Here is a 22,940-nt window from a genome sequence, read left to right as displayed (position 1 = left end):
ATGCTCTAATTTAAATAGTATAAGCATTGCTCTGCTAAGACTGGTGAAAGCTGGTATTCAATGATAAAGAAAGGAGAAAATAATAGGTCTAAAAAAATTAAAGACAACCATTGAGTTCAAATAAACATAAATTCCGCACCAATTCAACGATGGCAAATGGAGCATTATTCGAAAAACATACACAAAATGCCACCAAATGTTGTAGTTTAGAAATTAATCAGATACTAAATGAAGTGTTTGTCCTAACTTAAATCTCAGTTATTACATCGGCGATTGAGCCTTGAGATCTACAGTTAGCTAAACACACGTGTCGCTTCAACAGCAAGGGGTTCTCCCGTCGTCCACGAGTCTACGCCGCGGTGTGGACGGTTGCTGATGGTTTAAAGAAGAGCTTTATGTAAAAAGAAATCAGTCGATGTATTGTTTAAAAGTGTCAATAATTTTAACCTATGTATTAACTACGGTAGGTTTCGAATGACTCTTGTATTTATGTATATTGTTGGTTCTTTTTTATTAAAGAGAATGTAAGGGATAACAATATGTATTAACACAAGTGTCACGGCAGTCGAAACCCACTGTAGGCGACAATAAGCGTCTTTGAGCCAATATCTTAGTATCGTTAAATTTGTGTGACATTGAGTTGTTATCTCTGAGCTACGGGTGGCGAGTCATTAAGTCCGGGAGATCGGAGCTTGTCGCACGACACACTTTTAAACATATCAAGATTTTTACCAACCTCTAAGTAAGTATTTTTTTTTATATTACGCTTATTTCTGATATTTGATAAATGTATTATAATTCATCTGATATTAATTTCAGTATTTATTATTGTTAGTTTTATACAATGATTAGTTGAAAAACTAAATTATTAAGTTATCTTTAAAGTGCCTTTAAGATGTGTCAAAGATTTAAAGCCAAGTAAATGTGTATTTTTGTTATAAAGTAACAACTGATTCAACATACCCTTTTCTATGTAAAGTTGAACCTGGTTAAGCGAGAAACCTTTATTAGCGTGAAAAAAATCACAGTCTCTTGGACTCTCGCTTATCCAGGTTCGACTAAAGTAGATACATAATCTGTAGGTAAGCCAACTCTTATGTTTTAAATTACAGGAGAAAAAAAATATAAACATGACAAGTAGCATAATTCGTATAGCAGCCAGAATAACCAAATGCCGGCCTATCACTGCGTGCAGCCGATACCATCAGTACAGCACAGAAAATAAAGGTACATTCCCATAGAAATTTTACGGCAGCTTGGTGCAGCGTTACGTGACAATGAACTGCCATAAGTTTAAATCTTATAATACCTATGTTTAATTATTAATACTTGCTAAGCGTATTGAAGTAGGCTGTATTGCATTTAATATCAATTCAAACTTAACATTCACCAAGTTCAGACGACTTGCACCTTTTTAAATAAACTTCAAAAAAAAAAACATAAGCAATGATTTTTTTTGGAATTAGATTATAATCAGAAACGAAGGATTTTAGAAACCAAGAGCTACCATATGTATGTGAGAACTTGTCACGTTAATGACTTGTTAAAGGTGTCCCTAACAAATGAATCAATACAATAAAAATGTAATAAGACATTCAATTAACTTGACTCTTTTGTTTACTTATTAAAACACAGAAATTCATTGACTTATCTTACATTAGTCGCAATTACTTGAACTGCAAACTATCGTAAGCAAGCTGTGGGTTACGACTACAACGACGACAACAATTGTATCGACACATCATCTCTTACATTATCTTTGAAAAAAAAACAAAGACAGCAGCATGTGTCAATACAAATGTCTGCAGTCGAAACACGCAGTGACACACAACTCACGGCTTACTCGTTCAGATGCAATGTTTCGTAAATTTGTTTATCTAGAGCACAATTATCTGGCAATGCTGCAACGCGATTGTATGATTAACTATAACGGTTCATTGATTATATTTGTTTGTTATATTTTTGCATAAATATTGCACTAAAGGTTTTACTCTCCCTATACTTATAACAATTATGAAGCACACATCCCATAAAAGATTCCTCTTTTAATAAGTGATAATTATTGAAAGCTAAATAATTCCTGTAATATTTCATTGTTTTATTGAGTTCAATATGTTTTACTATCATACTCGTATATCGGATTCAAATTCACGACCGCTAGATCTGCAGTCCCTTAACCATTGCGGTATTGGCGTGGGTTTGTTAACATGTATTAAAATTAAATGCTATAACAAATACATCGTTCCGAATTCCAACCGAGTTCTTACTGATCGTCTTGCCACGTTGCGGAGAGAGTATAGTTCCCTCTGCATTTTCTACCGCATCTACCAAGTGGAGTGATCAGAAGAATTGTTTGGAACAATTCCTACCGCCGAGTTCCGTCATCGGACGAAACGACAGACCGCCAGGTTCCATTCACACCATCTCGATGGCTGGCAATCCACAACTGTGCGGTATTCGCGTAGCTTTCTACCGCGTACTGCCGCGTTGTGGAACGGTCTGTCCTCGGCGGTATTTCCAAACCGCTACGACTTAGGGTCCTTCAAGAAGCGAGCGTATCACCATCTCAAAGGCCAACACATCTGCGATTTCTCTGGTATTGCAGATGTCCATGGGCGTCGACGAACACCTTGGTGTTCCCGCTGCTCGTTTGCCCCCTTCTCTTATAAAAACATTTACATTACATAGATTTAATTAAATATATTTTATTGTGTGGCAATGTAATTAAAAAAATATGTTTATAATTAGTTCAATCGCTTTATCTTGAGGACAGTTATTAAACATTGGTGTGTGGTTATCGTTTGCGCAACAGTTCTCAACCTCCCGAGTTAAGTTTCAATATCTGCATCATAAACATGTCCCGGCGTTTGCGTAACAAATGTTGAAATATTGCTGATGTATCTATTATCTTAGCTTTTCAATTTTAACTGTGTACTTCTGATAAATGTATGTTAGATTAGCAGTAAATGAAAACTTATTTCCAGACATGTGAAACAACATGGCTACTTAGTTACTCAGTTAAGCTTAAAAATTTTTAGAAGTTTATATTTGTGCTATGCATAAACATTCGTTTTATATTTTTTAATTTTTTCTAATGTTTTTTCTAGCGAGATATTACACAAAGAAGCATGAATGGGTGGCTGTAAATGGAGACATTGGCACTGTCGGCATTTCCCAATATGCACAGGTAAAAACTTTATATGAGTCAGATTAATATGAAATTTAAGTTAGATTAAAAGTTTACAATAAACATAAATATTAGATATTAAAACTGCTATCAAATCCAAGATCGACAATTTAATAGAATCCTTATTTGGACATTTACTTTAGAAGAAAAAAAGGGAACTGAGTAACTTTTGGGAATGGAAGACTTAAATATAAGTAAATTTTGTTCCGTATACCGTAAAATAAAAAAGAACCTAAAAATAAAAGAATATAACATTAGGATATGTCCCAATCTAGTGAGCAGTAAAGACGCAATTGCCAAATGTAGAAGTACCCATAGTTTCATGAATGTGAGGTTAGTAGCATCGGGTTCACTTGTACGAAATACATCAATTGACACGAGGTCCTCTAAACATATCGTTATCTGCAGTCACAGAGGCCAGGTCATTTGTGCTTCTGTCGCCGATAAGATATTCTTTTGTGTTTGCAATGGGTTATTAAGTTAATCATTTTTATTATTTAAATACATCAGTCTATGTAATCATGCAATTCCTATAACAGGTACAACATTCATTACGAACGTCTGTTAAAGTCTGTTACATTGCCTCCTTCACAGGCTTGAACGTAACTTTTGAACTTTGATGTTACCATGAATTTCCACTGCCGAAGCACCAATTTATTGTTACGACTGTTCTTTCAATATGTATGTAAGGGATTAAATTACATTTTTGTGCCAGTGTTGCGAGTATACTCAGGGTTGTAATAATACAGAGATGTGTAAAAGTGCTGCATATTTGTCACACCTCCCGTGAGGTATTTCTCTTAATTTACTGATAGTTGTCTGAGCTTTGATGTCAACTATAAGACAAAGTTGAATTTAACAACTGTTAACAAGAAGTTATTAAATTTCAGGAAGCATTGGGCGAGGTGGTGTTTGTCCAACTGCCTGACGTAGGCAAGGAGGTGTCAGCGGGTGAGGAGTGCGGGGCGCTCGAGAGCGTTAAAGCTGCAAGTGAGATATTCTCGCCAATATCAGGAACTGTAAGTTTGTAGACGTGACTAGAACAGATATATTTATAGCATAAAGAGACCAACTGCCGGGCTCAGAGTCTTTAAGTGGCCCTAAGGGTCTAACTTAGGGACCATATAATGACTATTGGTAGAAAGGAACACTAATTGCAAATCAAATATAAGATAGGTGAAGTACGACTTGTTCAACCAAAATAAATTTTCATCGATTATGTTCTAACAAAACAGTTGAACCCTTCCAAGAAGATTAAATAATCGTGCCTCCGTTCATTTCTCGGGAATTTTAATAATAGTAATGAATAAAAGAAGAAGATCAAAGTGACGAATAATAAGTAAAATGCCAACGGCTAAGTAATTTTCTAAAGAAAGCCATCATTCTATATTTTTTTACAAAGAGTGCAATCTCTCCTCTAATTTAAATATTTGATAACCTCAAATAAAAAAAAAACTTTCTTTTTTTACAAAATAAATTGAAAATGTTAATGATTAAATGAATTGATCATCCAAAAATTTTTAATTAACCAAAAAATCTCTTCATTCAGGTGACAGAAAAGAACGACAAAGCTGAAAGCACGCCATCTTTGATCAACAAGTCGTGTTACGAGGACGGCTGGCTATTCCGTCTGAAGCTAGTAGGCACAGAAGAGTTAAAGAAATTGATGGATCAGACGGCATATGACAAATATCTACAAGAATCGCATTGATGATAATTCATCTCGCAAATATTTCACTAATAACTTTTAATACAAATTCATACACTTGTTGCCATCCCAGTCATTTAATGGCCCTTAGTGTGAATTTTTTATATCAAATTTACGTTAACGGCCATATTTAGTTAATACCGTGTGTGCCTCATTAGTGTTATTTTTATTTTAAATCAAAGTACAAAAATTAATATGGAATTTAATGTTTAAAAACTGGCAGAGTTGACCCTGTATTTGAAGGTGATGTTGAAAAGAGGCTTACAAATACATTTTACTTAATGCCAAGCTTTTTTCAAGCTGCTGATATTTAAAGATTCGGGGTTATTTTTCAGTGTTTCATAAGATCTTTAAGTTATATAACATGTATTTTTTATAGTTAAATATATACTTAGTCTATTATGGTATCGTCTATGTACATTTTGTTGTTTTTTGTTAAGAATTAAAAAAGTTCCATGCAACATAAGATAATATTATTTGATATTATTATTTTCTATAGTTCATGTTGAAAGCTAAGTTGTGCATTTTAAAAATAAAAATAAATCTTTAATTGTTTTATTAACCATCCTTTTTCATATTTTAAAATCATATTACATTACTTCTTAAAAACAGTTCAATAGTTTAGTAAACATATTGAAGTAGTGTTAACTTTGAAATTAATTGATTTAAAATTAATTACCCGCAACGTTTAGTTGACTTGATTGGGCACGTTGTACAGAGGAGTCCGCTTATTCCCGACGTACCAAATCAATGGTTTTAAATGTGTTTAAACAAGTTGTTATTTTAGTGCCGCAGCGCCTGATATAATTTCAATAAGTTCTCTCGTGATGACAGCTTGTCGCGTCCTATTGTAAAGTAGTGATAGCTTCCTAATCATTTCGTTTGCGTTCTTCGTAGCATTATCCATAGCGGACATGCGAGATGATTGCTCCGAAGCAGCGCTTTGTTTCAACGCGTAGTACAGTAAAGCAGCGAGCGTCCACTCTGCATAACTCTCGAGTTGATCCTCTTCAATATCATCGAATGCAGTCATTTTTGGTGCCAACTGTTGGTAAGATGTTTAATGGTAAGCAGACTAAACCCACTCCGAAACAGAAACCATCTAACTTTACCCCCAAGTACAGTTTTTGCTATTTTGCTGCCGGGTGGTTACGGAATTGGTAGATGAGCTACAAGCATCGTGTTACTTTATCTAAAGGCAAAGATGTAGTTTTCTTGTATCATAGTGATCAAGTGTAATCACTGAAGATGCTGTAAATTTGTAGCGGCAACTTCATTGGTTAAAATCATCATCTCCTTATCCTTATCCCACACTAGGTGCTGCTGACCAGATTATCGTCAATCAGATATATCGTCACTTCAGTTACTTACCTCAATATTCTTTCTGCTAAATGCCGGTACGATTGTTGTCACATATTTAACGGGTGTGAAGTATTGGTTGTAGTATATTTCAGCTGTGTCGTATGCATAACCTGACTGTGTGATCGCTGTCGCTACTGTTGATGCATCTTTAAAGATAGGACTTGTGCGCCCAATCTGGAAAGATAGAAACTGTGTGCTGCTTTTTTATTTAAGTGCCCCCTTTGTGTGTAATTAAATATAATAATAACTGTAAAAATACTACTTTTTTAAATATTAACAAATTAAAAAAAAAATGTAATGACAAAAATTCACTAAGATGAAAAGTAATTTTTTAAAGTATAAAGAGAGAAATGAGCAGCTGTTCGGTATTTAGTATTACCCAAGGAGATACATCATATCATAAATAAATTTTGTATACACATACAAAAGCTGCACCTGTTTAACTGATACAAGGATATGTTCGCCGTACGCGAGCCTGAGCAGCGATCGAGACTTGTCACCGATGCAGACGATCTTATGATGCGGGGCATCCGCACTGCGTTCTGCCAGCGTGCGACGTATCATGCGAGCTATACCGGAGTGGACACCACCGCACAGACCTGACAAAAATAGTGTAGATATTGTATCATTTTAACTTTATTACGGTGTAGCTTACAAGCGCATGTCATTTAATGTAGTCCGAGTTTATATAAAGTTTGCTTAGCTTTACACTCATTTGGTAAACGATTCCTTCGCAGATTATAAAAAGAATATTATAGAAAAATAAAGAACATTATAACTAAACAACGTTTTAATAATAAGCTCTGTAACTGTATCAATTTTCTTTAGTTTATTGGTCTACTGCAATCCAAATTGCGCTAGTTATGAATAATCGAGAAATTATTAATCAGCGTTCAGAGTCGCATTGATTACGCAGTTTATTATGAAACATATAAACCTATTTGCAACATTACCATTCACATTTAACGCGTAAACTATGACGTATAGATATCGTAAACCAGTTTTTTAGTATTTACCGAGCCAGAGATATCTAGATATTTCCTTTTATATTAGTCCGGTGACAGTTTGATCTGATCTTTTACATCAATTACTTTGGCTTGGCTTTACCAAGGATACTAAAGCCTACAAAATAAACACTAACGAGCGATTGATTGTGCCTGTGGCTATGAGTTTCCACTTCCGCAATACCAGTATGTTATACATATCATCCCTTTTATTGTTTAAAAAAAAACTGAGACAACAATATGTTATTTTACAGGTGTTCGGTAAAGTATGTCATACATTGTGACACTGAAAGCATTTCCTTACGTGTCAATCCGCGTCCCTGATCCACAGATAACCCAGTGAATGATGTCAGGACAATTTATAAGATACTGTATTGAACACTCTTTGATAAAAATGCTTTAGTAAAATATAACTGCGAAATTTCATTATTCGTGTTCAAATAATTTTTGTCTCAATTTTATGTGACGATAACACTCTATCGACAGGAAAACCCATATTAATATTTTATTTTTGTTTTCTAAGTACGAGTACATTGCATCATAAGGATTGACTTTGTGAAATTAAATAAGTAGGTACTATCCAGTCTAAATATTAAAGAAGCAGATATATTTTTTATTGTTTTTATACAAACTAGTGTTCGCTCGTTGGTCGAAATTCGACTTAATACTTTTATTTTGACGAATTTATTTTTAATCACACAATATTTTTTTTGTATTTAAAAAAAAATAGCTTTGTGAACTTATTGTCCGCGTTAACATTTGCATTTTATACGAAGAAAGTGATGAAGTAAGTGCATTGTGTGAGAAGAAAACTGTCTGTATCTGAATTATTGCTTGTGGAATAATTTCATTTAGAGTTCATTCGCAATAAAACGAGAGCTGACATTAAATGATATAAACTATTACGACTTTCACTATCTTATGTAATATCCAATACGTATATAATGAAGGTATACATAACATAATGAAGGTATCACGTACTTATGTATAACTACTCAAATCTTGACACTCCTAATTTTTTTCGCCCGAAGCCTAAATAGGATTTACGGATTTAACTTTGATAATAACTAATAAAATAAAATCTATACATTTACTGTTGGATGAAACTACCTCCAAGCTTTAATATTAAAGTAATCAAATAACAAAGAACCGAGACCAAAATAAAGATTAAATCATTTACTCCTCTATTAAGATAATATAATTAAAAAATAAATAAAAACTAAAAACCTTTTTTCATAAAATTAGTAGGGCTCTGTCTCCCGAACTAGTTAAAACTGTGTTTCGGGAGGCAGCGCCTTCTCTTATATATTACATAATTAAGCGTTAGTTGCTATACATATATATAAATATACAGACAATAAATCTATTTTTTATATAATTACGTTTGTACTGATATGAAAAAGTTAGAATAACAATTAGATACTTCTAAAAGATAACAATAACAGATATATACAAGATTTATATTTCTACCATTCAAAATGATAACAGAACATACGAATGTACTATGTGGGAATACCAGTTTGTTAAAACGCATACGGGAATTCGCGCGTGCCTCATTCTGAGGTCAAAGGGTCTAATTCGCCAAGATAAATATTACCGCCATTTAATGGATGGAATAAATGATAATAAAATTAACAAAGTGAGGTCCGAAGATTAATTAATGTAGTACACGATAGCTTCACACGACTGTCATCTGTGATGTTCTTGAATTCGGAGATTACAATATTTTAAATAAGTTAAAATGTAAATTATATATATCGACTATAGAAATGAAAAATAAATTTTTGTTTATGTCTGCTTTCCTATATCAATGGATAGATTTATTTGCCTATGGTGGATGCATGGATAGATTTATTAGATAGATAGATTGACATTAGAGTACTAAGTATGTTCTGCGATCTGCAGAGAACGTTGTGTGACCTTTTAAAATAAAAATGTTTGTTCTAATTATTAGAAGTTTAAAGCTTGCACAATGAAATTATGTTTATTGTTTAGACTTTAAGCATTGCATCGAATGCCGGATTCCTCTATCAATAAATATAATAAATCACTCTTCTTTTGCTTAAAACGAAACAATACCAGTGACTTTTTCATACATTTTTAATGAAAAGCAATCACATACCTCTATCAGAAGTTACTGCTACGTAAATAATGCGAGGCTTCTTGACATCTTCTTTCTTTACTTCTGGTGGTTGAGCCAGTTCACGTTCTCCTTCTTTCTCTTTCTCTTTACCGAGCGCTTCCTTCTGCAGTTGACTTGACACATAGAACTTGCGTGGCCCATAGCCGAATGCACGCGCTGATTTCAACTCACGTTCCGCTTTTGTAAATCTTAGAAAGAAAAAGTGCAATCAATATTTTGAGAAACTGTTTTTATTTCATAGTTTTATGATTGTCAAAGAGTAAAGGGAACCCACGGTAAGGTAAATTGAATAATTTAGAATAGTTACTTGCTGGCTGATACCATCTTCATTGTTTTTGTGATCTTCTGTATATTGTGGATCGATTTCAATCTCATAGATACTTGCTTTAGTTGCACCATTGTTATTCGGAGCGTTTCATGAAATAAACGGGAAATGACATTTAAAACGTAAAATTGCTGTCAACATGTTTAATCAAATAAATGCAACCTTTTTTGTTGACAAATAAAAAATATTTTAGACTAAAAGATCGTTAATTATTATATAAGTCTTACTCTTTGCGATATTTAGGAAAAAAATATTTTTTACATCGAAGATATTCAATACATATAAATATGTAAAAATAATTAACTCATACATATCGTGTTAATTTTAAGAAAATGTAATGAACATTTTATAAAATCATCATCGTCATCATCAGCTCACTATACGTCCCCACTGAGGGACTCAGAGCCTACCCTAAGTTAGGGGTGTCTAGGCCATAGCCCACCATGCTGACATGTGCGGATTGGTTGACTTCACACATATCATTGAATTTCTTCGAAGATGGAAGAAAACATCGTGATGCAACCTGCATCTTCCTTCACTGCAAGAACTTCGGATAAATACACATATGTAATTCGAAAATCCAATAACAATGTGAACGTGGTCGGATTCGAACCCAGGACCAGCAAATTACAGGACAAGTGCCATCCCCGAGCCACCGAAGCTCGATACAATTTAAATTTATAAAAAACACATGTAATTTCAATTCAACTCTTAGAAATTTGTAACAATCTAATTTCAATAGTAGAACTAAATGCGCAAATAAGCTGATGTAACAGACTTCTAAATTAAATCACCAAAAGCACCGCAATTGTTAAAACGCAAAAAGAGTTCTAGGTCAAAATAAAATACAAGCTCAATTGAACTGTGTCACAAAGAATTCATGTCAGTCTAAAGATAGACGTCCGTATCTGGGACTTGTTCAAGGATTACACCAATGTTTACTAACATTAAGAAATCCTCAGATAGAAAACAATGCCTACGTCACACGGCGTATCAAAACAATCTCAGGGCACATTGACATGCAGTTAAATACAATTTATTATGTAATATATAAGAGTAATACATAATACGAATCAAAATTCATTAAACAGTTACGTTGAATGGATTCCTTGCAACTTCTTATTTTATATTGTATAACATTAGAAATATATTTTTTTAATTGTATCTTAATCTATCATGTTACATTTCCATTATTTGTAGTATTGGCCATAGAAAATCTGGATATTCACTTGTTATTATATGACATTATATTTTATTATAGTGTTAATAACATTACAAGTGATAAAATAGACACCTAGTTAACAATATCATTTTTTTCTAGTGAGTTTGAAGTTGTGAGATGTTTTTGTTAAAAGTTGTTAGTAAATATGTATTGATAAATTTGTGTAAATATATGAAAGTACTTTATGATGATGTTTGCTCTGTGCAATATTGTTTAAAGCACATTATAATTAAGTTTAATAAACTCCGTCGTCATTTGCGAATAACTATATCATTTACATTCTCATTGTTATTATAAAAAATCTTGTCCGACCTTCGAATTCACTAATGCCTTTAAAAAAAACTTGACATGTAACTCGAACGGTTTATTGCATCGAGTGGCCTTTTATCAAGATCCTGGATATACAAAGTTATTCATATTTGGAGGAGGTAATAACATCAGAGTTTGTATACTTTTTTCTAGTAAAATTGAGAAGCCTTTATATTTTGTGACACCTTTTTATTATTTTTGTTTACTTTATAAATATGCCTGTTATATTTTAAAATCAAAAACAAAAAATGTTTTAAATGATTATTACACCATTTACACAAATAAATTAACTCGTAACGCTAACGATTCTGTTCATTTTACCCCATTCAAATCTATTATTTTCACCGGTCAGTATATTTAGACTTTCTTTCTCTTTGCGTGTATGCTAATGGTAGTCGTTGGATAAAGTCACTAAAGTCTGGCAAATATTTAATGAAATAGAACGAACTATATATACCACATCCATTTAGTAATTAATTACATCATCGTCAGAGTAAAGCATAAAAGCGCTCCGATCGACGCTTGCGTTTAAATCAGCAGTGGACACAGCGTCGTGATAACACGTATTGATTGCTTCGTTTTCATCGCCGAAGATGATGGGTATACAACCTGTTGGCAGAATGGAGCAGCAGATATCTGGTTCACCGCCCGATAAGGTGATTAAAAACTTTTAGATCTTTACAAACACAGACGTTAAAATCCCTTATAGATCGACAAACTGATCGGACCCAGTGGGCATAATTTTATATCTACATTCCAACAGTTCATTGGCGTCCCCTTGTCAATAGACACTATACAAGATCCTTGTTGTATGTACTATAGCTATCTTGTACGTTATTTTCTATACCTTAGTTGGATATACATATATTTTGTGACAGAACCAACAGCGTTAATATAGCTTGGTCTAGATAAGTTTGTCTGACTATATTGTTACCTTATTCCGCAATTCTTTTTTTTTATCTTGTTTTAATTTCCGCATCATTACGCTAAATGAAAGCCAACTTGCGAATTTTATTGTTTATTTATTACCGAGTAGTATTTTATATATTGTTGCAATTCTTAATGTGTAGATAACATTACTTAAAATGATGTTGAGTAAAATAAACGTGGTCTACCGCTGCCAAAACGACAGTGCGAAAGTATGAATTAAAAAAGTATTTTGTCTTGAGGTGTTTAGGCAGTGGAAGCCCACGGTGTTACTGGCAGCAACAAATATTTGTGACATTAGCAAAAAAAATAGATTACCTAATAATGTTTATTTATCTGATAATAGCTTAGTCATAATTAAGTGAATAAACAAATTATTTAAAATCCTTAAAAATAGTAATAGTATTATTTATTATTGTATCAAGTAATTTAGGTTAATATGTTTGTTTTTTCGATTACTAAGGACTATATCGATAATAATTGATATACAAAGTAATTTCTACAACGCTTAGTGTTGATTTTTCGTACTTAATCTAGACTAAGGGTCAGACCCAATTAACAATTTCTCTCTCTCACTGCGTTGAAGTATACCTGTGAATACTATACTTTCCTTAAAATAAAAATAATGATAACATAGACGTAACTCATTTTATCAATTTCTAGCAGCTTGTTACATAGACACTATCAAAGCTCGTAAAATTTTATATTCTCCTATCTCTTAAATAATGTAGTTATAATAATTAGTTATGTAATACGTTCATTGCCTTATCAAATTGTTTAAGTTTATAAACATTACAAATATTATGTTGTTATCAAAATGCTAAATTTTAGCAACAAATTTGTTAAACATTAAACACTATTATAATTTATTAAATACTAGCTTTTACCCGCGGCTTCGTCCGCGCGGAATAAAAAATATAAAACGGGGTAAAAATTATCCTATGTCCGTTTCCTGGTTCTAAGCTACCTGCCCACCAATTTTCAGTCAAATGGATTCAGCCGTTCTTGAGTTATAAATAGTGTAACTAACACGACTTTCTTTTATATATATAGATTAACTATAATGATTGCCCAGTATATTTCATAATACTTTTTTTTACATAGCTTTCACGTCACGTATTAATATACAATTACAATTTTGTCCAGAAAAAATTAAAACTAGATAGATACTTAACTGTTTAAATGAGATACAGTTTAAATAATCTTTTGCTAAACCTCGCTACACACCTTAAGTTTAAACTGATCAGTCGAACTGTTTGCCGACGACTCCCCCTTCCAACAACACCAACCGCGACCCACGCTCGTACCGTCAGTTAACGCGTGACGTCATTAGACCATCGGCAAAGCTTCTGCACACGAGTAATTTGTGTGTAGTTTAACTGGACAGTTAGATTATTCATTTAAAACTTGCAGTTTAAAGTATTTAGCGAGCTTAAGTCAAACCAAATTATTGTATTCTATAGTAAACTAGCTGTCGCCCGCGACTCCGTCCGCGCGCAGTTAAAAAATGGGGGGGGGGGAGGTTATGAAAAATAGATGTTGGCCGATTCTCAGACCTACTGAATATGCTCACAAAATTTCATGAGAATCGGTCAAGCCGTTTCGGAGGAGTACGGGAACGAAAACTGTGACACGAGAATTTTATATATTAGATGAATACTTATGTTCAGCTAGTGCGTCGACATAGTGTGTTGTAGGGGTTATCGTTTTAACTCTGTAACCCTTCGGCTACTAAATGGGACGTACGATATCTCTCGCTAAATAACCACGAGTATCGCCTTGTGACGTCACTATTGTGTAATATCCTTCATTTACAAATTAGGTTACTGCGTGAAATCGCGAAACGTCAAAGGTTATTTTTTAAATGACGATAGCGATAAAAAGATAATTTGTTTGCTTATCAAGAGCAATTAAATCGAGCGTTTAATCAATAAAAAAGGAGAAACTTTTATTAAGTAACAATGTCAACTACATCAGCTCATCCCAATCTTACTAATATTATAAATGCGAAAGTTTAGATGGATGGATGGATGAATGAATGTTTGTTTGAATCTATCTCCGGAACGGCTCAAAGATTCTAGATGAAATTTGGCACACATGTAGACCATATGACTTTTCATTTTATTCGGAGCGGAGAGAGTCGCTGGCGACAGCTAGTTTTGTATATGTTGAAGATAAATGAAATTAAATGTTGTATTATTTTTTTTTCCTTTTTTAAAAATTGCAGCCGAAACTTATGCATGGCGGTAACTACATCAAAGAAGGGAGAGATTCTTCGAAGTCTACTTGGCTACTATTCTCTCCGGAAAGAGACGAGGCAGGCTCCCTGGCGCGGTTCTTGAACATCTTCTCCACCCACGGTGTCAACCTCAGCCATATAGAGTCCAGGTCCTCAGCCAGACGTCCAGGTTACGAGTTCATGGTTGAATGCGAACATGGTGCCGGCGACTTTGGTGCTGCTTTGGAAGATTTGAAGAAAAACGTAGGATATCTGAACATAATCTCGAGAAATTACAAGGATAATAGATGTAGGTGTCTTGTAGCTTTTGATTAATTTGCTCAATATACAGTTATATGTTTTACATACAGATCTTTATTTGAAAGGTGCTGTGCCGTGGTTCCCGAGGAGGATACGTGATCTGGATCGATTCGCTAACCAGATCTTATCATACGGAGCGGAATTGGACGCAGATCATCCGGGCTTCACTGACCCAGTATACCGAGCGCGAAGAAAGTACTTCGCGGACATCGCTTATGAATACAAGCATGGACAACCGCTGCCTCATGTTGACTACACTAGAGAGGAGATTGGCACTTGGGGAGTAGTGTTTAGAAAACTCGTAGAACTATATCCTACTCATGCTTGTAAAGAACACAACCATGTTTTCCCATTGTTGATTGAGAACTGTGGATACAGGGAGGACAACATTCCTCAACTGGAAGATGTTTCTAATTTCTTAAAAGGCAAGTTATTTACCAAATTAACTCATTCCCTAACACTCGGATGATAGCATCATACATATTACGATGATGATCATAATATTATGATCAAATCTACTGTTTTCATTACTCCAAAATACTTATTTTACGAAACCTAAGAGTAAATAGATAATGCAGTAAACCTGGTACGAGGTATAGTAAATATTACCAATAAGTGTGATGTAGTGACTAAAAATAAAACCTCTTTATTTCTTTTCAGACTGCACCGGTTTCACACTACGGCCAGTGGCAGGTCTGCTGTCTTCACGTGATTTCCTCGCCGGTCTCGCGTTCCGCGTGTTCCACAGCACGCAGTACATCCGACATCATTCCAAGCCGCTGTACACGCCGGAACCCGATGTGTGTCACGAGCTGCTCGGTCACGCACCACTTTTCGCAGACCCCGCCTTTGCTCAGTTCTCACAGGAGATAGGATTGGCCTCTCTCGGCGCACCTGATGATTACATTGAAAAATTGGCAACGGTAAATTGTAGCTTCAATTAATTTAAGTTTAATTGTACATTATTGAAAGTTTCCCTATTCTTGATGCATGAAATTACCGTGGGATTTCAATGTTGAACGCTTTTCTTAAAACATATATGTATTTATCTTTGATTCTTCCAAAACCAATAAAGAGACGACAATATGTTTTTCTATAAGCATTTCGATTATGGAAAGCCACTGTTATCTCGCCCAGTTTTTTGTCTAGACAAAATTCATGACAAAATCACCGGCAATAGACGACATTAAATGCATTAGAATCATATTAAGTACCTAGTTATTAATCAACATCTTTGCTAATTTACAACCCTCTGGTTTCTGAGTGAAAGTACTTTTTGTCTTTATTTCTTTTGTTTAATATCTGGTACTGAAAGAAATAACAATTATTGAATTTTTTTACAGTGCTTCTGGTTTACAGTAGAATTTGGATTATGTCGGCAAGAAGGTAATATAAAGGCTTTCGGGGCTGGTCTTTTATCGTCGTTCGGAGAGCTCCAATACTGCCTGTCAGATAAACCTGAATTGAGAGAGTTTGAACCAGAACTGACAGGAGAACAGAAATATCCAATTACGGAGTATCAACCCATTTACTACGTGGCTGAGAGCTTCGAAAGTGCCAAGGAGAAGATGATGTATGTTTATTTAAATTTACATCTTAACATATAACATAGTATAATTTTTATTTACTGGTACTCATTCTAATTTATCTTTTGAATTCGATCTACGCAGTTTGGAATGAACTCCTTTATTTGGGTTGTAAAAAGAAATGTATTTTTTCAGAAAATTCGCTCAGACTATACCACGAGACTTCGGAGTGAGGTACAACCCTTACACGCAAAGTATCGATATTCTCGACTCTCCGAAACAGATGAAAGATCTCCTCAAAGAAGTGCACCAGGAAATGGGTTTATTACTCAATACTATGGATAAATTGTAATGTATTTTTATTATAATATATGTATAATAGCTTTAAATTTAACTTACTTTAATTATTGCCCTTAATGTTTCTCACTTTTGCCGGACAAAGTGGATGTTTATTATAGCTTAAAAATATATTTTATTTTTTATTATGAAAAATGTATGACAAATATACAGCTTTATTATATATATTATATCGAGCTTAAGTTAACTTTAGATGTATTTAGGATATTCGTACTGAATATAATGTAAGTATCGATAAAAAATTATAACATTTAAGACAGCCCTATTTTCTGTGTTAGATGTTTTTTTTCTTGTTCGTGATTTATGCCCGCATGAAAAGTAATTTTAGACAACTGAGAAATATTTCTCGTGTTTGAAACTATTGATAAAGAACAGGATAATAAATTTTGGTTTAATATTCGAATTGTTTTATTACACCTTTGCTATCGCTGTACTTATTGTTTAAAAAAAACTTGAGCACTAAATGTCAGTCATCACCTTTTATTAATTATTTAAATTTCTTGCCGCGCACGGCCGCGTTGTGGAATGGTCTGTCCTCGGCGGTATTTCCAAACCAGTACGACTTAGGGTCCTTCAAGAAGCGAGCGTATCACCATCTCAAAGGCCGGCAACGCATTTGCGATTCCTCTGGTATTGCAGATGTCCATGGGCGTCGATGAACACCTTGGTGTTCCCGCTGCTCGTTTGCCCCCTTCTCTTATAAAAAAAAAAACCAGTGATAGTATTTATTTTACTTATTGTACTAACATTTTTCGTGAGAGTCGGTGGCTCAGAGGTTAATCACTTGACTTGTAATCTGCAAGTCCTGGATTCAAATCCCGCCATGGACAAATATGTTTATCGATATACATATGTACATTTATCAGACGGTCCTACTTAAGAAAAACACGTAATGCAAACTGCACATAACTGCGAAGAAATTCAAAGATATGTGTGAAGTCAACCAAGACGAACTGGGCCAGCGTGATTGTGATTGGTTTAGTCTCCCCTCACTTAGAGCAGGTTCCGAACCCTCAGTGGGTCCATTATATTGTGAACTGATGAGGTACTAACATTTCAATAAAATTCTATTTTTAGCAAGTAGAGATCAAATTGCATATTAAATGATGTTTCTTAATTAATTGATGTATTTCAACTCAAATCCTAAATATGCTAGAAGATAGTCGTGATATAAAATTTAATCAATGTCAATCTTATCTATCTATATATTTAAAAGAAAGTCGTGTTAGTTACACTATTTATAACTCAAGAACGGCTGAATCGATTTGACTGAAAATTGGTGGGAAGGTAGCTTAGAACCAGGAAACGGACATAGGATAATTTTTACCCCGTTTTCTATTTTTTTATTCCGCGCGGACGGAGTCGCGGGTAAAAGCTAGTAAGAAATAAAATATCTCTTATAATATAACCAACATAATATATTTATTAATTTGTACAGAAAAGCCAAAGATTTAATATACTAATAGATCGGGGAAAACATAATAACTTCATACTTGTTAACCGTTAGACTGTACGAAGTAAATTGTCAACCAATCTATTAGTATTTATAAATCTATGGTATAAATTAAGTACCTAGTACTTGTCTAAATCTAATTACATCTAGGAAATGACAAGATAATGGAATAACTTTTTATATAAACACGACAAAGACGCATTGCGTTATTTAAAGAAGTATACGGGAATATATTAAATGTATTTATATTGAGAAGCTTTGTTATGTATCCAAAATTATTATTAAATATATTTATGATGATTTACATTTATATATCGACGGCCCCTACGTAAACTTAAGTAACTGCAAAAGACAAATTTTACAGGAGAGGATCTTTATCACACAAACATATATGTTTCGAGTTTTATACAGTTAATATATTAAGCAGCTATAAAATATCTGACTTGTGTTTTAAAACCAAATAAATAATAATGAAAGCAATAGTCTGTAAATAATTGTAAAGTTTACTATTTTTTTTTACTTTTGAATTAAACGAAAATATCAGTTTTAAAAATTATTTCATATCTACTCTACATATATAAATTTTATAATAGACGCTGTTCGAAAATTCGATGAAATTACAGTTGAAAAGGGATAGAAACCTTTTGCAATAAAAAATTTACACGAAACTGCTCACTTGACACCTATAAATCTACGTAGACTGAACTTATTTAACTTAATGTATGCATATAAAATAACATTTGACTTATTTTTTTATAACTTGTAATATTACATTCTAGTAAGGATATTACTTTGGATCACTACGCCAAAGAAATAACCAATTTTACGTAGTATCTGATTGATTTAAATAATACATATATCTGTATATATTATATATGTATATAGGTATATAGGTCTCGGTAAAAATTAAACAGCAAAAGTAATTTTATCACAGTTACTAGACATAAATAAATAAATATATTTTTTACAATAACACTGAAAGTAATAAATTCCTTAATTTAAATAATAAAATGAATATAATTCTATAATTTACATTATAAATAAAAAAAAATACAATTACATTATCTAGGAATAAATTACACTGACAATTTTTTACAAAATACTTCAGTATGACAGAAATACATATATAAAAGGATTTGTTGTCCGCATTTATATTTAAACGAATTAACAAGAGCAATGTTCATTTGAAGATAATTACATTTAACAATATAATAAGTCAAATGCAATAACTCTTCCATACAATGTTGTATAAATTACGAGTAAACTGTTGTCAATTATAAGATAACGAACGTATTAATCTATTTGCAAATATATTAATTTATATTCTGTAAACATTTACAAACTTTTGATGTATATACAATACAAAACAAACAAAGGAAATAACACAATTACTCAAAATTAATGTTATTCGACAAGAATAACTTTTGAATAGTACTAATTCCGTAGTTTATAAAACTATCGATTTAAACGTTGAATATGTTACAAACGAGCTGTAACTGTCTGTTTCCACTTGTAAAAACATATATTAATCCCTCTCTTTTAGTTTGAATAAACACAGACAGCAATATGTTTTATACAAGTGTTTTGGCAGTGGAAAACGGAAAGTCACTTTTAAGATAAACTTCATATCAATCGGAACGTAAGTTTAGTTGAACAGTTTCCCAGTTAACAATAAGTTGTTTTCCATAATATATGAACTACACGTTAAGCTGAATATAGAATTATTAAAACCTACATATTCTTTGAATATCTACAGGAATAACGGCAAGAAGCTTTGTTTAATTTAGAATACTTCAAACTTCGCTCTGCATGCAATGGATAGATGAGTCTTCGGACAGCTCATCCATTGAAGAGTCCGTGAAAGAAGTGCCGTCTGGAAAATTATAATTAAATGTTATAGTAAAGTACATTAACATATTCATTAGTAACATACTGCAAACAAGTTGCATCGAAACAAACTATTGCAGAACTACGTCTAAAACAGTATTCAAGTTTATTTATATTTCATATTCGATATTCTTGTTAACATTTTAAGAGAATAATAAATAGTCGTAATATTTAAGTAAGATAGGTATTCGGAAAACATCTAATAGATCTAAATCTATATTTTTGTCTTAAACTACATTGAATAAAATTAGTAGAAACTGAGAATAAATCTATGGGAAATGAAACTAGTCGTTTTTCTATATCGGTTGTTACAAACTCACTATAAAAATGTTTACTAAGTCACACTGGTACATCCAAGAGTAAGAACTCACCTATTGGGACAAACGGCGGCTTGTTCTGGAAAGAATACGTGAGGTGGAGGTTGATGGGCCGCCCAAACCCCGCCGGGTCTGCGTCTCGGGACATCACTGGAAATTGTTATGACAAGTTCACCAAAAGGAATTTAATATAGCGGTATAATAATTCGCATCGCGTAATACATTCGCACAAACGCATCAGAATGGCTTACACAGTAATATTATTCAACAATAACTTCGCATTAAACTGATAAAAATTATAAATACTGACGTTGATTCTGTTTTCCTTTGCCTGTGTGTTGATGTTTCTTCTGTCTCGCTCGACTGTTCTGAAACCAGACTTGTGTGACTCTCTTGCTCAATCCTGTGACCTGTGCGATTCTTTCCAGGTCTTGACCGTCTGGGTTCGAGTCCAGTTGAAAGTTCGCCTGGAGAACTTGAAGCTGTTCCTCCGTGAATGTCGTCCGCACGCGCTTTGCCTTACTTTTGTGATAACCTTCTGAATCGCAGCCATCTATAAAATATTGTTTTATACTAGTTTAATGTTAAAATTAACCATAGCTTATTTTTCATCTTGACACGATCGAAGTAGTTTATAACACGATATAGGGAGATGTTGAAATTTTTCTCAGTGAATGTCAAGTTCAGTGATAAGTGGACTCTTAGTCTAGATTTACTATAAGAAACCTAAGAAGAACTAAAGAAATCCCTTTGTAAAATTAACAACCCTGAATGCGGTGGTAAATAATAAGAACTAATCATTAAGAGTGTCTTCAAAATAAGCTAAAGAAAAAAATTACCGTCAGAAGAAATAGAGCCACCATCGAGAGTTTCAAGGTAATGTGGCTTGCAGAGTACTCTGTCTTCATGTAGTGCGAACTGTTCACCCGTGGAGAGTTGACGGCCACAGGCGTCGCAAGCGAAGCAAGCGAGGTGGTAAATTTGCTCCCGAGCCTTCCGCACCCAGTCCGACGACGATATACCGCGACAGCACTTCGAACATTTAGCACCGAACGTCCTGAGAACAACGAGCCTCCCGTTAAGTTAGAAAACAGATGAGTTAAGTTAACATATAACCAAAATGTAATAAATCAAATAAAATATGTTTGATTATATTTGTATTAGTATAAGTAAGAGCCGCCGTACACGGACAGCTTCAAGCAGTCGACGGTATTTTTAGGAGCAAACCTGCCAGCAGCGCGTCGACTATCGCTTTCCATTCCTACATATTCAGGCAATTAAAAACATGTCCGTGTACGGAGTCCCTTATAATTAGACTATAAAAATATACTATCAAAAGTCGCAATAGCAATAATTAAAATGATTCAAAACATGTTTTCGCGCAGCATTTCGCATTGAATTAATGAGAAATTGAAAAGCTTGTTTTATTACCGTTTATTAAAGATGTTACTATAACCTAGTTAATTTAAATAATATAAGATTATCCAATGCCTCTTCCAATTAGTACTGAATCCTTAAAGCAATTAGTATCAAATTGTTATGCAAATTGAAATTAATACATGTTTTTTCCTTTATAGATATATAAGTATCAATATGTCTGAAGCAAAAATATATTTTAACGTGTTCTATAAGGATATAAATAACTAGCTGTCCACCGCGACTTCGTCCGCGCGGAGTAATAAAAAAACTTTTATTAGCCTGTGTTCTTCCAGAATATGCTCTACATATATGACAAATTACATCAAGATCTGTTGAGGAGATACCTTCAAACAAACATCCATCCATCCATCCAAACATTCGCATTTATAATATTAGTAAGATTAAGGTTCAATAATATTTAACGATTAATGGAATCTGATCTTTTTTAGCTTTTAATTCTGTTATTCTTAATATTAAGAACAAACAACTTTTCAATAATTTTAAATACTTCCGATCATAGTTTCCCATACGACAGATCTTTATAAAGCATTAATAAAAGAATATAGAGAAGTTGTACGAAAAAGTTGCAGACATCAATAAACTCTTAAGTAAGTTAATTTAACACTCAATTGTTGTCGGTAGAGATTTATATTGTGAACATGGCTCCGTCGTCGCCACAGCATCCGTATTACAGATACACTGCGGGATAAGTTGCATTAAAAAAGGTACAGTAATGGTTACAAGCGGCCGGCTCGGCGGCGGTGTGGCGGCGATGTGGCGGCGCGTTTATCGCGACATTGCCTCATTACCATTCCGCGGACCCTTAATATTTAATTAATTAAATAAACTCGTGCAACACTCCATTAACACGGTATCATATCGCTGCCGACGTTAAAACTGTCTTGTTTGTTTTTGTAAGAGGATCCAAAGGGCACTTTGCATCGGATCCACGATATACTACGATCATTCGGTTATTCCTTGATTATTATATTATTTCCTTGGTAAACCTTTACATTTTTAAATATGATAATTACAAAATGGTGGCAAAGTTATAAGAAAAATAACTTTATTGTTTTCCCTATGGGTAAGAGACTGGTGTCCAAACTAGGGTGATACCCTGTGTTAGTAAAAAAAAAGCAAGAAAGCTATGCGAAGTATTGTGTTTATTAATTAATGTGTAACTCTTACTGTGAGTTTTCACTGCCAACAACAACCACTGAAACAACTGTACAAAAACATACTGTTATTCTGCTCA

The 22,940-nt window shown here is 33.5% G+C and overlaps 4 protein-coding genes across 5 annotated transcripts in view; 2 read left to right on the top strand and 2 right to left on the bottom strand.

Annotated features, from left to right (window-relative positions):
- The first annotated feature begins 647 nt into the window (after positions 1 to 647).
- On the top strand, positions 648 to 5,088 carry LOC106715912 (glycine cleavage system H protein). Its single transcript, XM_014509281.2, has 5 exons — positions 648 to 742; positions 1,113 to 1,227; positions 3,108 to 3,187; positions 4,078 to 4,206; positions 4,737 to 5,088. Exons 2-5 carry the CDS (start codon positions 1,131 to 1,133, stop codon positions 4,896 to 4,898), a joined length of 468 nt encoding a protein of 155 aa, XP_014364767.2. The 5' UTR covers positions 648 to 742; positions 1,113 to 1,130; the 3' UTR covers positions 4,899 to 5,088.
- Positions 5,089 to 5,673: 585 nt separating this feature from the next.
- On the bottom strand, positions 5,674 to 9,806 carry LOC106715920 (ATP synthase subunit gamma, mitochondrial). Its single transcript, XM_014509299.2, has 5 exons — positions 9,712 to 9,806; positions 9,384 to 9,592; positions 6,693 to 6,856; positions 6,267 to 6,431; positions 5,674 to 5,940 (listed from the first exon to the last, which is right to left on the bottom strand). The coding sequence occupies exons 1-5, from the start codon at positions 9,801 to 9,803 to the stop codon at positions 5,674 to 5,676; spliced, it is 897 nt and encodes a 298-aa protein (XP_014364785.1). The 5' UTR covers positions 9,804 to 9,806.
- Positions 9,807 to 11,778: 1,972 nt separating this feature from the next.
- LOC106715940 (protein henna) lies at positions 11,779 to 17,006 on the top strand. 2 transcript variants are annotated; one of them, XM_014509342.2, is made up of 6 exons: positions 11,779 to 11,916; positions 14,415 to 14,715; positions 14,792 to 15,151; positions 15,387 to 15,649; positions 16,070 to 16,299; positions 16,448 to 17,006. In XM_014509342.2, the coding sequence occupies exons 1-6, from the start codon at positions 11,854 to 11,856 to the stop codon at positions 16,602 to 16,604; spliced, it is 1,374 nt and encodes a 457-aa protein (XP_014364828.2). In that variant the 5' UTR covers positions 11,779 to 11,853; the 3' UTR covers positions 16,605 to 17,006. The 2 variants fall into 2 exon arrangements, with proteins under 2 accessions (XP_014364828.2, XP_014364827.2); XM_014509341.2 differs by having other exon boundaries at positions 14,777 to 15,151.
- A 2,525-nt stretch (positions 17,007 to 19,531) lies between these two features.
- The window catches only part of LOC106715916 (LIM/homeobox protein Awh), a 34,314-nt gene continuing 30,905 nt past the window's right edge, over positions 19,532 to 22,940 (bottom strand). The window contains exons 3-6 of the mRNA XM_014509285.2: positions 21,106 to 21,323; positions 20,577 to 20,819; positions 20,321 to 20,416; positions 19,532 to 19,935 (exon numbers count right to left, since the gene is read on the bottom strand). Coding sequence (XP_014364771.1) covers positions 19,856 to 19,935; positions 20,321 to 20,416; positions 20,577 to 20,819; positions 21,106 to 21,323 — 637 coding nt within the window. The 3' untranslated portion in view covers positions 19,532 to 19,855. The remainder of the gene's footprint in view (positions 19,936 to 20,320; positions 20,417 to 20,576; positions 20,820 to 21,105; positions 21,324 to 22,940) is intronic.

This window comes from Papilio machaon, chromosome Z, assembly GCF_912999745.1.
Source record: "Papilio machaon chromosome Z, ilPapMach1.1, whole genome shotgun sequence".
Classification (NCBI taxonomy): domain Eukaryota; kingdom Metazoa; phylum Arthropoda; class Insecta; order Lepidoptera; family Papilionidae; genus Papilio; species Papilio machaon.
This window is presented reverse-complemented; position numbering and strand designations above follow the sequence as displayed.

What these genes read in the sequence shown, in the direction of transcription:
- LOC106715920 (XM_014509299.2), bottom strand. Translation starts at nt 9,803, where the DNA reads ATGGTGCAACTAAAGCAAGTATCTATGAGATTGAAATCGATCCACAAT. An exon ending in AAGATGGTATCAGCCAGCAA is followed by an intron (nt 9,593 to 9,711) that starts GTAACTATTCTA and finishes TTTCTTTCTAAG; the next exon opens with ATTTACAAAAGCGGAACGTG. An exon ending in AGCAGTAACTTCTGATAGAG is followed by an intron (nt 6,857 to 9,383) that starts GTATGTGATTGC and finishes TATTTTTGTCAG; the next exon opens with GTCTGTGCGGTGGTGTCCAC.
- LOC106715940 (XM_014509341.2), top strand. Translation starts at nt 11,854, where the DNA reads ATGATGGGTATACAACCTGTTGGCAGAATGGAGCAGCAGATATCTGGT. An exon ending in AAATTACAAGGATAATAGAT is followed by an intron (nt 14,716 to 14,776) that starts GTAGGTGTCTTG and finishes TTTTACATACAG; the next exon opens with ATCTTTATTTGAAAGGTGCT. An exon ending in AGTGCCAAGGAGAAGATGAT is followed by an intron (nt 16,300 to 16,447) that starts GTATGTTTATTT and finishes GTATTTTTTCAG; the next exon opens with AAAATTCGCTCAGACTATAC.
- LOC106715912 (XM_014509281.2), top strand. Translation starts at nt 1,131, where the DNA reads ATGACAAGTAGCATAATTCGTATAGCAGCCAGAATAACCAAATGCCGG. An exon ending in GTACAGCACAGAAAATAAAG is followed by an intron (nt 1,228 to 3,107) that starts GTACATTCCCAT and finishes TGTTTTTTCTAG; the next exon opens with CGAGATATTACACAAAGAAG. An exon ending in GCATTTCCCAATATGCACAG is followed by an intron (nt 3,188 to 4,077) that starts GTAAAAACTTTA and finishes ATTAAATTTCAG; the next exon opens with GAAGCATTGGGCGAGGTGGT.